The sequence below is a fragment of the Schistocerca serialis genome, chromosome 1, assembly GCF_023864345.2.
Source record: "Schistocerca serialis cubense isolate TAMUIC-IGC-003099 chromosome 1, iqSchSeri2.2, whole genome shotgun sequence".
NCBI lineage: Eukaryota > Metazoa > Arthropoda > Insecta > Orthoptera > Acrididae > Schistocerca > Schistocerca serialis.
This window is the reverse complement of record NC_064638.1, coordinates 358,711,306-358,728,309: the sequence shown is the minus strand read 5'-3', so window position 1 is coordinate 358,728,309 and position 17,004 is coordinate 358,711,306. Positions and strand designations below refer to the sequence as shown.

At 42.8% G+C, this 17,004-nt stretch overlaps 1 protein-coding gene across 1 annotated transcript in view; it reads left to right on the top strand.

The window, feature by feature from the left end:
- LOC126457486 (uncharacterized) overlaps window positions 1–3,015 on the top strand; it is a 39,159-nt gene extending 36,144 nt beyond the window's left edge. Inside the window, exon 3 of the mRNA XM_050093787.1 lies at window positions 2,686–3,015. Within this exon, the coding sequence (XP_049949744.1) occupies window positions 2,686–2,737 (52 nt within the window). The 3' untranslated portion in view covers window positions 2,738–3,015. The remainder of the gene's footprint in view (window positions 1–2,685) is intronic.
- The last annotated feature ends 13,989 nt before the right edge of the window (window positions 3,016–17,004 follow it).

Below are 17,004 nucleotides of genomic sequence, written 5' to 3'. Positions count from 1 at the left end.
GATGGAAGGGCTGGCGTTTCAAATATATATTTTTTCTTTTTTACTTAATCACTTACGTTAGAATCCCTTCTGGTACTTGTAAAAATGCACACGAAGTTGTAGCTACTTCGATTGTAAATTATTACTGAACATTTCGGGGTTTACCTCTACGGACTTCGCCTGGCGAGTAATCTAGATCATCAGAAGTGCTGTATAGATACACTACTGGCCATTAAAATTGCTACACCAGGAAGATGACGGGCTACAGACGCGAAATTTAACCGACAGGAAGAAGATGCTGTGGTATGCAAATTATTAGCTTTTCAGAGCATTCACACAAGGTTGGCGCCGGTGGCGACACCTACGACGTGCTGACATTAGGAAAGTTTCCAACCGATTTCTCATACACAAACAGCAGTTGACTGGCGTTGCCTGGTGAAACGTTGTTGTGATACCTCGTGTAAGAAGGAGAAATGTGTACCATCACGTTTCCGACTTTGATAAAGGTCGGATAGTAGCCTATCACGATTGCAGTTTATTGTATCGCGATTTTTGCTGCTCGCGTTGGTCGAGGTCCAATGACTGTTAGCAAAATATGGAATCGGTGGGTTCAAGAGGGGAATACGGAACACCGTGCTGGATCCCAACGGCCTCGTATCACTAGCAGTCGAGATGACAGGCACTTTATCCGCATGACTGTAATGGATCGTGCAGCCACGTCTCGATCCCTGAGTCAACAGATGGGTACGTTTGGAAGACAACAACCATCTGCACGAACAGTTCGACGACGTCTGCAGCAGCATGGACTATCAGCTCGGAGACCGTGGCTGCGGTTACCCTTGACTCTGCATCACAGACAGGAGTGCCTGCGATGGTGTACTCAACGACGAACCTGGGTGCACGAATGGCAAAACGTCATTTTTTTCGGATGAATCGAGGTTCTGTTTACAGCATCATGATGGTCGCATCCGTGTTTGGGGACATCGCGGTGAACGCACATTGGAAGCGTGTATTCGTCATCGCCATACTGGCGTATCACCCGGCGTGACGGTATGGGGTGCCATTGGTTACACGTCTCAGTCACCTCTTGTTCGTATTGACGGCACTTTGAACAGTGGAAGTTACATTTAAGATGTGTTACGGCCCGTGGCTCTACCCTCCATTCGATCCCTGCGAAACCCTGCATTTCAGCAGGGTAATGCACGACCGCATGTTGCAGGTCGTGTACGAGCCCTTCTGGATACAGAAAATGTTCGACTGCTGCCCTGGCCAGCACATTCTCCAGATCTCTCACCAATTAAATACGCCTGGTCAATGGTGGCCGAGCAACTGGCTCGTCCCGATACGCCAGTCACTACTCTTGATGGATTATGGTATTGTGTTGAAGTTGCATGGGCAGCTGTGCCTGTACACGCCATCCAAGCTCTGTTTGATTGAATGCCTATGAAGGCTGTTATTACGGCCAGAGGTGGTTGTTCTGGGTATATGCACCCAAATTGGGTGAAAATGTACTGACATGTCAGTTCTAGTATGATATATTTGTCCAATGAATACCCGTTTATCATCTGCATTTCTTCTTGGTGTAGCAATTTTAATGGCCAGTAGTGTAGATAAAGAGTTACATATACAGGGTGTTACAAAAGGTACGGCCAAACTTTCAGGAAACATTCCTCACACACAAAGAAAGAAAATATGTTATTTGGACATGTGTCCGGAAACGCTTACTTTCCAAAATGCTTCAAATGGCTCTGAGCAGCATGGGACTTATCATCTATGGTCATCAGTCCCCTAGAACTTAAAACTACTTTAACCTAACTAACCTAATGACAGTGCACAACACCCAGTCATCACGAGGCAGAGAAAATCCCTGACCCCGCCGGGAATCGAACCCGGGACCCCGGGCGTGGGAAGCGAGAACGCTACCGCACGACCACGAGCTGCGGACGCTTACTTTCCATGTTAGAGCTCATTTTATTACTTCTCTTCAAATCACATTAATCATGGAATGGAAACACACAGCAACAGAACCTACCAGCGTGACTTCAAACACTTTGTTACAGGAAATGTTCAAAATGTCCTCCGTTAGCGAGGATACATGTATCCACCCTCCGTCGCATGGAATCCCTGGTGCGCTGATGCAGCCCTGGAGAATGGCGTATTGTATCACAGCCGTCCACAATACGAGCACGAAGAGTCTCTACATTTGATACCGGGGTTGCGTAGACAAGAGCTTTCAAATGCCCCCATAAATGAAAGTCAAGAGGGTTGAGGTCAGGAGAGCGTGGAGGCCATGGAATTGGTCCGCCGCTACCAATCCATCGGTCACCGAATCTGTTGTTGAGAAGCGTACGAACACTTCGACTGAAATGTGCAGGATCTCCATCGTGCATGAACCACATGTTGTGTCGTACTTTTAAATGCACATGTTCTAGCAACACAGGTAGAGTATACCGTACGAAATCATGGCGGTGAATCGAGGAAGTACATTACATACTGACGAAACTAAAATGAGCTCTAACATGGAAATTAAGCGTTTCCGGACACATGTCCATATAACCTTATTTTCTTTATTTGTGTGTGAGGAACGTTTCCTGAAAGTTTGGCCGTACCTTTTTGTTACACCCTGTATAGATACCGAGCAAAACCTTTGTTTGGTATTTGCGTTCCTGCTGACAGTCGTCACACGTGGTGGTTGTGGTGTTACAGGGGTAAGCTGCGCCTGTCGCACCTGCTGCTGCCTCTGCTTCGGCGGTTGTAGGCAGGGAGCGGCGGGCAGCGCGACCCGGCATCCTGGTGCGGCTGCGGCGCGGCTGGGCGCAGCACGCAGCTGCTTCTTCTCCCCACGGTTCTGGCTGTCCTCTGCACTCCACACGGCGTCCCGTCTACTACGAAGATGGCCACTCTCCATCGCTAACTGCCGTCTCAAGGATGAGCTCTGTCGAAGCCTGACATTTCTGTCATTTATTTATTGTTTTATAATCCAAAACATATGGACATTCCATATTGTTCTTTATACCGATATTTATACTGTCTGCTCTGCTTTACTGTTGCAACCGTACTTTTTCTGTTTTTTAATAAAACAATTTAAAATTCTCTCACTTTACTGGTTTGTCTCCCTGTGTGGCATCCCGCATGCTTATGGCTTTATCTCCCAGTGTACAACATTAATAATAAGCTGAAACTCATTATGGAGCCACGTGAATGCGCCGCACGCAAATACTCAACTGCTACCAGCTCCTCCCCACTATCGTGTGCTGTCATTAGCACGGCGTCGCCAAAGAGCCTCTGCGAAACAGGAGAAGTAACAGAGACAGGCCATCAGCAGATTACAGTTTTCAGTAGGTCCATGAGGCCTCCTTCGGAGCATCAGTGGGTGACGCTTACACGTACATGTTAAGTAGCCTCCAAAAAAAAGACTCTACGTCACGTGTAACACAGTTCTCATGTTGCATTATTCGACGAGCCAGTCAGATGAGAGACAAGTGCAACACCAACGTGTTATGGCTCCAACCTCAGAAATATAATGTGTAGGGTAGCCAATTAGAACGAAAGGTGCCGTCGTATCTTTTCCCATCACTAGATACTGCAACATTATCCTTGGCCAGTTCCCAAAATTTTTCCGCAGGCTCTTCTTTTGTTGTTGTTCGAGAGAGATTCGGGTATGGACCGACGCTGTATTTCGTTCTCTCCCTTTTCTCATCAACAATAGAAACATTACACAACACTCTATACGCAGACATCGCAGTCAGATACAATAAAACTGTCACACTCACACCCCTTTGCCACAGGAGTAATGCGGCAATATGAGGGCAATAAGACGAAAACCGTTCAGATCAGGTGGCTCAACAATCTCTCGGGCTGGACGAAGACCTGTAAAGACCTTACATAAGCCAGTTAATGTAAGCTACTTAACGTATTGCTATCGAACGGGGAACTATTCTAAAGAATAGTGCGACACTATATTACGACATTATTTTTCATCATTTATTATATACCTGTCATATGGAAAGAAGTCAACGATGTACATTTTACCCAGGTCTAGTGACGTAAATAGAGAGATTGGGGGAGGCAGGGAGAGGGAGGGAGGGAGGGGGAGAGAGAGAGAGAGAGAGAGAGAGAGAGAGAGAGAGAGAGAGAGAGAGAGAAGGAAGCTTGTCTCCTCGATGACAAGGTTATTGAAGGCAGATTGCGAAAAAATGGGACACGAAATTCACCATGTCATCTTGAAAAGAATCACCCGAGAATTTACAATAAGTGTTTCAGGAGGAAAATTGAAACTGGAGGTCCGAATAGGGAGGTGAACTGCCGTCTTTCTGAATGCGGCTGTAGTGCTTAAAGGTTGTGCGACCTCACCACAACAGACTGAAGTGACTAGCTTCGTTATAGTTCTAAAGGGTAGTGGTGTGCAGTCTAATAAAATAAGATGACACTGGTGGAATTATATTAGGAAAGGAAACACTAAAGTAGTAGATGAGCTGCGCAGAAAACTAACTAATGATAGTCGAAAAGGAGACGAGATAAAATGCAGACTGGTAATAGTGTGGTATCGTCCATGGATTTCTGTGACACATCAACGTCGGCAAAGTGAATCGATATCACAGACATTAGTGAGGGCTCTCTCTCATCAACAGCAGCGCACTCACACTGAGGTCAATATAGAGCTGAGTATACAAGAGCTCACCCCTGTTCGAAACCTCAGCGACAGCAGTCACCATCATCGTGTGGGCCAACGAGTAGTTAGAGTTTCAGATGAGCTTCTACTGTTGTTGATGCTGAGTATTGTATTTCAAGAGAACAGTGAAACCTGGTAGTCAAGGAAGGCAGGATTGGGTTGCGATTGTGGACGGGGCTGTAATCAGTTACTACTGGTTCCCTTTTGCAATTACACGCATTTATTTTAAAATGGTAATTCCAGACTCAGCAATAATGAGAGAATATGAATGGTGGGCTCCATGTGGTTCCCAAGTCGTGCAGCGATCGTAAACCATAAAATTACCAAACATGCAGCAACCAGTCGCAAAATCATGTTTTATTTATTCACTTTTGCAAATCGATTTCAACTGATTAACAGCCATCATCGGTGCTTGCAACCAATATGCAAACATAAAATTATGTTTGACCTCTGCTTAAGACAGTACTACTACTGAGGACAGATATTAGTTGCAAGCATCGATGATGGCTGTTAATCAGTCGAAATAGATTTGCAAAATTTAATAAATAAAACATGATTTTGCGACTGGTTGCTTCATATTTGGTAATTTTAATGAAAGAATAAACAACTGTGTAACTAATAGTGCTTTCAGTGCGTTACAATTTACCTAATGAGCATAAAATACAGACACAGCAAATAATGTTCTAAAAACAAGCCAATGTGATCCCAATTAGAATTTTAAGGCAAGTAACCACAGTCACGGCTGAAGGCCTTTAACGCCAAGAAAGGCAATTATAAAAAAAGTTGACAAACACACTGTAAAACAGCAATGCAATGGCAAAGGTTAATTTGAAAAGACAGGCAACTGATCACCAAACGGATGAGACAAAATGATGGTAAACTTGGTAGCAAAACCATTTAAACCTGCTGTAATGCCAAGAATGGCAATTATATTAAAAAATTAGAAAAACATACAGTAAAACAGCAAATTAAACAGCAAAGGTTAATTTAAAAGGACAAGGAACTGATCACCAAACAGGTGAGACAAAATGATGGTGAACTTGGTAGCACAATCATTTAAACCTGCTATAACGCCAACAATGGTAATTACATAAAAAATTTTAAAAACATAGAATAAAACAGCAAATACAACAATAAAACACAAGGTGCACCAGGAATCGACCTCTGAATAGATCCGGCAAAAAACACTTTAGCGAGCGATGAGATAGGCAGCCAAGAGCTGCATTCACTTCACAAGATGGTAACTCAGACTGGTGGCAGTCTAACGAATGACTAATGATAACCTTGCTGAGGCTACCTGACGTCCAATAAACCAAATACAAAGATGTAAAAATACGCCAAAGCCGGAACCTGCAGTCTGGACTCCGTCCGCAGAATACTGTGCTTAGAGCGCCCAGAACGAGAAAGGAATCACTACCACCAGAGTATAAGAATCGTCAACCAACCTACAATCAAGAAAGCTATCAAAACTACACGCCTCACCGGACAGCAGAGGCAAGGCGAAGAAACGTGCACTGCCGTTACATACACTAACCCCCAGGGCAGGTAAGTGGGGTGTTAGCGGCCACAAGGCAGGAAAAATACCGCTGGTTGAACTTAACAAATAGTAACAAGCTGAAAGCAATAAATAGTAATTAGAAGTCCAGGAAAGCTAATCGGATCCGCCTCTCCATAGCACTCCACTCGCTGCTCTTCACCTCGGCAACACTATGAGCAGCAACACGAAACCAAGGTCTCACAATGGTGGAGGTTTCTCTACTTGAATCCAAATGCACTCAACTTAAAGTTTGCAGGATCTGGTTTACGACGAGGTCGTGCACGCTCGTGAGCACAGGCCTAAAAATTGTAGAGGGAGACCTAGAGATGAATACACTAAACAGATTTAGAAGGATGTAGATTGCAGTAGGTACTGGGAGATGAAGAAGCTTGCACAGGATAGAGTAGCAAGGAGAGCTGCATCAGACCAGTCTCTGGACTGAAGACCACAACAACAATGACCGAATACACTAATTTTAATAGGTACCGTGGACATACTATTCAACGGAGTAGACAGAGTTGTCCAACTGAACGATGTTTAGTACATTCTTAAACTTTCGGAATTTATTCCTTGTCTGTGAATTCCTTGACGTCAGCTGTGTTATTTAAAGACCTACTATCCAACAGTGGCTTATGAAAATTTGTGCAGGATGGGGTTCGAGACTCGGTCAGTCACAAATTCTCATATCTCACTTTTCGGTAGTAGACCTATAGGTAATAAAGCTGATGCGAAAGATTTCTCAGGCAGCGAATAAATTTAGAAAGTATTTCGTATTGCTGTGGATCATCAACAGTGTGTTCTTTCCGAAATGCATGAGAGTACTGTTTTAAACTTTACCATGTTAATCACAAAATCTATAATATACATTGTAAGTTTGATAAACAAATGTCTCCCAATAAATATGACTCTTTTCGCACTACCATTAAAATTCTGAATCCTTTGTAGAGATTGTTTTCGATAGCAGTATTACATACGTGTTGGGCGCTATTTTTTGAGAAAAGATAAACAAAATGTTAAATCCCTTATTTCCTTGTACGGGTTGTTTTTCGTAGTAGTTTTATTCTTATACTTAATATTATTTTTTGAGAAAAGCGAAAAATTAGCAACGTCGAAAAACACCGTGAAACTATCAAAGGCCTTACAAATACCGAGAATTACAAATTATGTAATAATTAAAAATGTTAAACCCAACTGCAACACAAAACGTGCATTTAATTCCTTGTGATTTCTTAAAGATAGGAAATTCTTCCCAGTCACCCACGAAAAACCTTTATAAGCCAAAAGAACAACGACGGGCATATAGTAAGGATAATTTTATAACCGACACTTTTGAATGTACTGTGAGGCGCCTAATTCTTCACTCATGATTGGCCCAAGGTATCGAAATGACGTTTTCTGCAAGTTGGAATGCATGAAGGTGTAAGTAAGTAATCTGATGTATAGTTAACACTCATCTACTATTATTAATTAAGATGTTTATGAAGGTAACGTTGTACCTTTTTTGTAGTTAGGAAGAGTGTTGCACCTAGAGGATAGTGTACCTAGGAACACATGATGTTTCCTTGTCGGTGTTTCAATATAGTGCCTGATTTTGCAGTCATAAGAAGGAATGCGCATTAGCAGCCACCATCAGGAGTTTCTGGCATTGTCTCCTATTTTTCTTGTTGTGAGACATGGGAATGTGTTTTGTCCAGCGTTTGAAAAATATTACGAGTTCTGAATATTTATGTGCTGTATTTATTTGCGATAGCGACGGGCCAGCGATAAAGCCGTTGAATGAAATATCCACATCATTCCTCATACTTCACAAACGGTTTCAGATATCGAAATGAGATTTTGGCAAATGATAGATCACAGAGGAGAGTATTTCACCATATCTGTATTATGTAAAAACTTCATCATCTATCGTGTTATTCCAATAACTACACACTTTTTTGGTGAAAGAATGTAATTTTTAAGGGCCATCGATATCTGGTGAAACGAGAAATGCTATGGGTTGGAACATCATGTATGAAGACATTACACGTTTTTTTGTACCGTGAAAGTAATTTTTCATAAGATACTGACTTTACTTTTCCTCAGTTCCTCACTTAATAAACTTAGTAAACCACAGTTTCATAATTCTCTCGCAATTGTGTCTGTACAATATGTTAGTGAGGTTGGACGGTGTAAACTCCGCGGTCTGTTGGCAAAAGAACCAAATTTTGACATGGCAACCAGGGAAATGTGTAGGTTATACTCAAAACTGATCACTCGTGACGCTTCTCAGGAAGTTACAAATGGTTAACAAGTCAGGCGAAAATAAATCGCTGCATTTTCGGAGGATTTTATTTTTTTAGGTACTAAAGAAAGTAGAGGTGACAGTAGATCTTTTAGAATAGTCAACATGCAAATGTGGGCATGGGGGGGGCCCACTTAATATTTACAAAAAATGTGAGCGTAGGCTTCAGTTTATAATGACACTTCCCTCCAACTCTCGGCGCTTTACCTACAGCGCTCTGAGTGACCCCCCATCAATGCCGCTCTCTCTGGACGTTGCAGATGATACAGAACTAATACTAAGCTATATTGTGACCTTCCACTTCTGACAGAAGTCGTAGCAGTGAAGTGGTTTGTGCGTTTGTGTACGTGTGTTTGTGTGGGAGGATGGGTGGTTGAGTGGGAGGTTAGATGTTCGCGCGTGCGCGCGTGCGCGCGCGCGCGCGCGCGCGCGTGTGTGTGTGTGTGTGTGTGTGTGTGTGTGTGTGTGTGCGTGTGTGTGCGTATAGTACCTGGAGGCGTGACTGAATGACAGAAAGGTGCCATCGTCTTTCGACATGCCTACGACTACATTGTGAATGGAGTTGTCTGATGGTTGTTGTGTCAACGTACACGGTACAACCCGTCTGCAGAGAATGGTGTACCAGAAGCAGCCATATAACATGGCATAAGAACAGTGACTGCAAAAAGTTTGCAACTCCCAGGGACTGGAACAAGAGTCACGTCGTGTCAATGGTAAGCGGGTTCAAACCCGACTGTAATTGCTGCTGTCAATAAATTCTTGTCCTTCTCATCTAGTTTCCAAGTGAACATTGCGAGGAGAACTGCGGACATCTGGAGCTGCGTACCACGCCGAAGCCTGCTGCTCACTGCGAATCTTAAAGCTGCACGACGTCTTCAGTGGGCCAGACAACACTCCGACTTGAAGGGTGGGGTGTGGTTGACTAGTCACGAGTTTTCCTCTTTGGGGAGGATGCAAGGCGGCGAGTGCAACAATAGCCCAGTGAGACGTATGACCTGCAGCGTGTGGAGGCCGTAGATCAGGCCGGAGGCGATTTGTGCGATGTTTTCTGGGGTGTTTTTCGTACCACGACTTGGGCCTACTCATTCAGTTCACCGTCAACATGAAGCAGGATCTTTACTCAACCTTCTCGGTGCCCAAGTGCTGCCCTTTCTGCTACATTCTGTGGGCAGCCCTCTCTTCCAAAATGACAATAGCTTTTATTAATTTCTCTACATGCGGATTCCTCAACTGTTGCTTAAAATAATGAATAATCGCTCCAGCTGCTGTGTAGAAATTGATCTATTTCACTTCCGATATCGGCCATTATACACTGACGGAAAAGTAATATCAACACCAAGAAGGAGTTGTTCGACATTGTCTACGCGTGTTTGTACATCTGAAAGATGATGTGTATTCAAATTTCGCGCCAGTCACATAAAAGCGGCGCTAGTAGTGCCAATATTAGGGTGCAAATCAGGTGGTGAGCATTAGTTACCTTTAAGATCGTACGTGGTCAGCTGATGTTAGTAGAGTACCTTTAAGGCGACAAAGACGCCATTTTCAACACCTCACTTCGCTTGAACGAGATCGTGTAATAGGGATACAAGAAGATGAATGTTCATTCTGCAACACTGCAGAAAGACTTGGCAAGAGTGGGCCGCTGTATATGATTGCTGGCGGTGATGGCCACGGGTAGGTACGGCCGCAAGAAGACTGGGCTCCGGGCGATCATGTGATCTACCGAGAGAAAATACCATCGTGTTTGCCTTATGGCTCTGGTACATTGTACTGCATCTGTAACAACAATTTGAGCAGCAGTTGACACCACAGTGACTCAACCAACTGTTACTAATTGGTTACTTCAAGGTCAATTCCGAGCCAGACGACCTGTAGCGTGCGTTCTACTGACCCCAAATCACTGCCATTTTCGACTTCAGTGATGTCGAGTGAGAGCTCATTGGAAGGGAGGGAGGAGGTCTGTTGTGTTTTCTGATGAAAGCTGTTTCTGCCTCGGTGGTAGTGATGGCCGTGTGCCAGGCAAGTTGGGCCTGCAACCAATTCATGTGCGTGCTAGAATCACTGGACCAACACCAGGGTTATGGTTTAGGGGTGCGATTTCGTATCATAGCAGGAGCACTCTCGTGGTTATCCCAAGTACCCTCTCTGCAAATTTGTAAGTCAGTCCGCTTATTCGACCTGATGTACTGACATTCGTGAACAGCATTCCATCTTGTGTTTTCCAACAGGATAACGGTCGCCCACATGCCGCTTTTTAACCCAACATATTCTCCAGATTGTCGACATGTTGCCTTGGCCTGCTCGATCACATCATCGGACGACAACACCAGCGTCGTCCACAAACAGCATTAACTGTATTTATCGACAAAGTGCAACAAGCATGGAACTCCATTCCAAAAACTGACATCCACCACCAGTACAACACAATGAAAGCACGTTTGCATTCAACATACTGGTGGTTACGTCTGTTATTAATGTACCAGCGTTTCACATTTTCAATGACTTGTCTCTTGCGTTCACTAGCCTGTAATCTTGCAATGTAGGTGTGGTATCTATATAGTTCCGATGCCACAGCGTAGGTTGGTACTACGAGAGCGGAAGATCTTCGCCGACGACAGCGCCCTCTAGCCGACGCTGTGCAGCTCTACGACCGCAGCTCTACTTTCGCCCAGTTCATGAAGAGCAGACGGCCGAGAACCATCGCTTTAGCTTAGCTTGCTATTGACACTGTCTTATCTAGACTTTGGCTGCACACCTACGTGCTCATCACCTAAAGTTATGTAACATGTTTGCATATATTTATACTATAGTAAAACCACTTTTACTTCACTTGCAGTACCGACGTGTTTTACCTCACCTGCTCCTACTCGCTTCCTTTCATTCGGCTTCGTTGTCAGCTTTCAGGAGCAGACCCACGTGCCGCCTTTACAAAAGTTAGTCACTTTGTAAGTAGGCTGTTTAGGTTTTTATGTTGGTAACACCTCGCAGCGCTCTGTATGAAAATTACTGACTGTGCTGTGTGCAGTCTGTGGCAGTTGGATGTGAACAGTGAGTAACGTTGCGCAGTTGGAGGTGAGCCGCCAGCAGTGGTGGATGTGGGGAGAGAGATGGTGGAGTTTTGAGAGCGGATGATCTGGACGTGTGTCCATCAGAAAGAGTAAATTTGTAAGACTGGATGTCATGAAGTGATATAGATATTATGACTTTTGAACACTATTAAGGTAATACATTGTTTGTTCTCTATCAAAATCTTTCATTTGCTAACTATGCCTATCAGTAGTTAGTGCCTTCAGTAGTTAGAGTCTTTTATTCACCTGGCAGTAGTGGCGCTCGCTGTATTGCAGTAGTTCGAGTAACGAAGATTTTTGTGAGGTAAGTGATTCATGAAAGGTATAGGTTATTGTTAGTCAGGGCCATTCTTTTGTAGGAATTTTTGAAAGTCAGATTGCGTTGCGCTAAAAATATTGTGTGTCAGTTTGGTGTTGATCAGAATAAGTAAAGAGAGTAATGTCTGAGTACGTTCAGTTTCGCTCAGCGGTTTGAAAATCAAATAATGTAGAGGCTTATCAGCACAGTCATTCATAAATTTTTTTAAGGGGAGGTTTCAACTTGAATATGTTACCCAGACAAATGAATTCCAGAAATTTCATTTCTCTATATTAATTAATTTTTGGTGTTGCTATTTTTCCGTAAGTGTATTAGTCCTTTATTAAACAGTTCACGAAACTGCCCTAAAACCGAGGGAGTCATCAAAAGTAAAGCCTCCGAATTTTTTATGTGAACACGTTTAAAGCTTTTTCAGTAAAATGAACATTATTAAAAGTCTACATCTACATTCTACATGTCTACATATTTATTTTTCAACAAAGTCACCCTGGCAACGAACACATTTCTCACAACGAGAGACGAGTTTGTTGATATAGTCACTGTAGAGTGTTTGTTGACGGAACTATAACCTCACCTCTGCCTGCACTGCTTCTCCACTATCAGTGTGAAGTCCTCCAAGGTGTTGTTTAAGTTTTGGAAACAAATGAAAATCGAATGAGGCCAAGTCGGGGCCGTATGGAAGACGATCGATGACAGTGAACCCAAGGCGTCGGATTGTTGCAGATGACGCAGCGAGCGTGTAAGGTCTTGCAATGCCACGCCATGTTGACGGAGGGGACGATCCATGTGTGGACGAATGCTTCGAACCGAAACTTGATTGTAGCACGCTGTCTCTCACGCACCGACATACTTACGTTACACACAGCTAGGTTGCATCCTGGTCTTCGGAGCCCTACAGCAGCAGAGGGCTGCAAACCTGAAGACATGAAGAATAAAAGTACAGAATGTTAATAACGTAAAACGTCCCCTTTGAAAAATTGTACTGGACTATGCTTAACCTGACACACAATATTTTTAGCGCAACGCAATCTGACTTTCAGAAATCCCTACAAAAGAATGGCCCTGACTAACATTAACCTATGCATTTCACAAATCGCTTACCTCACAAAAATCTTGGTTACTCGAACTACTGCAATACAGCGAGCACTACTACTGCCAGCTAAATAAAAGATTCAAACTACGGAAGGCACTAACTACTGATAGGGATAGTTAGCAAATGAAAGATATTAATAGAGAACAAACAATGTATTTACCTTAATAGTCATAATATATATAGCAGTTCATGACAAATTACAAAACTCCGCCATCTCTCTTCCCTCATCCACCACTGCTGGCGGCTCACCTCCAACTGCGCAACGCTACGCGCTGTTCACATCCAGCCGCCGCTGCCCAACACTACAATGGCAGACAACAATGCAAACCAGCCACAGACTGCACACAGCACAGCCAGTGATTCTCACACAGAGCGCTATGTAACGTTGCCAATAAGAAAACATAAACAGCCTACTTACAAACGTTTGTTTCATGTAAAAAAGCAATTAAGAATTTTCACATAATAAATTAGGAGGCATCGCTTTTCACACATCGTCGTATGATAGGTATATACACATTGTTTATAAGGAGATGAAAAACAAGGTTTATACGTAGAAATGTAGATAGAGTATAAAACTTACATTATGCTGTAGAGAAGCCCCGTAATTGATAACTTTCTTAAAGTTACTCAGCAAATTCGTAGCTGTATCCAGATTTTTGCAAGCATGCTCTGTAAGCAGTACTCTAACGACCTCTACTGTTCCCTGTGATTCAACTACTGCACACTACAGGACGTAATTCTACACTTCGCTTGGATGTTCCGTCCACTGACACTATTTTACTCTTTTAATAAATCTAAAATCTATTTTTAGCCTTTCATTTTTAAGACAAACAATTTGGAATTTTCCAACACGTCAAAACATAAGTTTTCTGAAAAACAAGGAATAATCATAATTTAATGAATTGCACAGTCTTCAGGCGCCCATATTTCTCACGATATCATTGGGGAAGAGGAGGAGTAGATTATGGTTTAACGTCCCGTCGACAACAATATCGTTAGCGACAGAGCACGGGCCTGGATTAGGGAAGAAAATCGGCCGTGCTCTCTCGAAGAAACCATCCCGGAACTTGTCTTTAGCGTTTTAGGGAAATCACGGAAAACCTAAATCAGGATGGCCAGACGGGGGTCTGAACCACTGTCCTTCCGAATGGGAGTCCATTGTGCTAACCATTGCACTACTCCGGTCAGTATCGGGCATGTAACATTTAAAATCCACCTCACTTTTACTTCACCATTTCGACGTTACTTCTCTATAGCATTTACAGAACTTGTAACATTCTCTAGACCTCTTTTGCTATTGGATTTCGTTAACATAAGTAAGTTAACCTTGCCCGTGAGGATAATGTCACCTATGCAAGAATTGACTCATTGCTGAGATAAGATGAGAAACACATCATCTGTTCGCAGGTCTTCATTTGAACGAGAACTATAAAATGTTAATTCAACAACAGACCTCCTAAATAAAACAGTCCGTTCTTTCCGTTTTTAACAAACTCGCATTCTTCTCAGTTTTCTTGCCCAAACATGTTTAAGCACATGTGTGACATCAGTTGGTCGTCGTTACAATTATTTTCATAATTATTATAGCATATATAAGTTTTGTAGAACATTCATTTGTTTTAATTTGGAAGCATATCGTGCTGTTTTCAATGTACACTAGACTCTCGCTAATCCGGCCTTCGGTAGTCCGGCCTCTGAGTAATCCGGCGCACATCCAAAAACATGTGCACAATGAATTATCGTGCGCAACTTTGGTTGGTTAAACAATGCTTTACATGCAGTATTTGAAATTGTAGCTTTCTTTACAGTTCGGAATCATGCTTTCTAAAACGAGACACGTTACGCTAGACCTCAAGCAGAAACTCGGAATTTTAGATAAGTTAAGTCGAGGTTCTTCGCAGAAAGCCATTGCTGCTCAGTTCAATGTTGGATGAGCAACTATTTATGACATCAAAAAGAAAGAAGATGTTATTCGACAGTACTCAACACAAATGGATAGTGAGTTGGGAAAACGGAAGGTTATGCGAAAGAGTGATAATGAAGAGCTGGAGTTAGCTTTTTACAGATGGTTCACACAACAGCAACGCATTAATGGAATTCCAGTCAGTGGTCCGATTATAAAGGAAAAGGCAGCTGCATTTATCAAACAACTTGGCGGTAGTAACTTGTTTGGAGCAAGCGAAGATTGGCTATCAGACTGGAAAAACGACATGGCATTCGGCAGCTGACAGTCTCCGGGGTAAGTCGCTGAGCTAACGATAAGAATGCTGATGAGTTTGTAAGCAAGATACGGAAGATAATAGAGGAAGAAGATTTAACTGCTGATGCATCGTATAATGCTGATGAAAAAGGACTCTTTTTACAAGATGCTTCCTTCAAAAATATTAGCTGCTAAGGACGAGAAGGGAGCTCTTGGTTACAAGCAACAGAAACAGCGTGTAGCATTAACGGCGTGTTGTAATGCTGTTGGAAGTCATAAACTATCGCTTATGGTGACTGAAAAATCTCAACATCCACGTTGTTTTCAGCACACTCACTTAAATACTCTACCAGTGCAGTATTGCGCTCAGAAGAAAGCGTGGATAGACAGACAAATATTCTCTCTGTGATTCCATGAAACGTTTGTACCAGCAGTGAGAAAAGAGCTAAAGAAGAAAAAGCTTCCACTATAAGCTATCCTTATAACTGACAATGCTCCCAGTCATCCTTCAGATGTTTCTCAAAAATCCGATGGTATATATGTACAAGCACTCTTTCTCCCACCCAATGTGACAGCCCTAATTCACCCCATGGACCAGGGAATTTTGGAATCAATTAAACGTCATTATCGACATTCACTTTTCGTCTCCTTTCTGAACATAAGTGAAAACGACTCTATCGAGACTATGCTGAAGGCGTGGAGAGCAATTAACATACGTGATGTTTCCAGAATGAGATTTTCACTCTGCAGCGGAGTGTGCGCTGATATGAAACTTCCTGGCAGATTAAAACTGTGTGCCGGACCGAGACTCGAACTCGAGACCTTTGCCTTTCGCGGGCAAGTGAGTCGTGCTTGGGTAGCTCAGTTGGTAGGTGCCAAGCAGCCAAAGCATGTGATAAAGTGGAGAGCGCTACCATAATGAAGAGCTGGAGAAAATTGTGGCCATCCATTGATGCCAAGTTGGATCCAGTAGTGAGTGACAGCCATGAGCCAGTCAATTCCGAATTATCAATTACTCTGAACACTGATATGATCCACAACCTTCCAGGAGGAGAAGAAATTGATGATGAAGATGTTACTAAGTGGCTGAATGAGGAAAACTGTGATGCAGACCAAACTTTAACAGACGAAGAAATAATCAAAAGCGTACAAAAAATTAATGATGAAAATGATGAAGAAGAGGATACAGGAGGAGAGAGCATGAAGATTTCTCTCACTGCTGGTGCTGAGGTTGCTGAGGTCTTCCTGGAGTACATTATGCAGTACCAATGTAATGCTTGTAAAGCGGTTGTGTGATCGCATGTCATCATTGCAGCAGTTAAAAATTAGGGACATGTTTTATAGTAAGTGATACAACCGTATAATTATGTACAGTATGCACTCAAGGACTAACTTTTCTTTGAAAATTAATGTATTTTTGAATTTAGTAAAGTATATCCTCTATGTATTAAAATTCTAGTCTTCGGTTTAATAAAGTACAGTACACTATATCCCCTATGTTTTCAAAAAAAAAATTAATAAATGGCCGTGAAAGTACAGGTTCATTAAATTGTTTTGAGTATTTTTTGTCACCCAGTAATAATGAGAGAGGACGAGATAATCTCTCACATATTTTTAGTATACGGAAAATTATTAAAGATTTTATTACAAACTGACGCACTTTGAGCAAGACTTTAGAAAGTTAACGGCCTGAGCAGATGTCGATGAGGCATGGTAGAGCACTAAAAGCATGAGGTATTTTTATGGTTCTTAGCTCATAGAAACGGCATGTTTGGAGTTGGAAGCAATTGGCGGTGAGCCCATCCCTTAGTAAATCTTGCCCGACAGGGCCACAGCCGTACAGGGCAGACAGAGC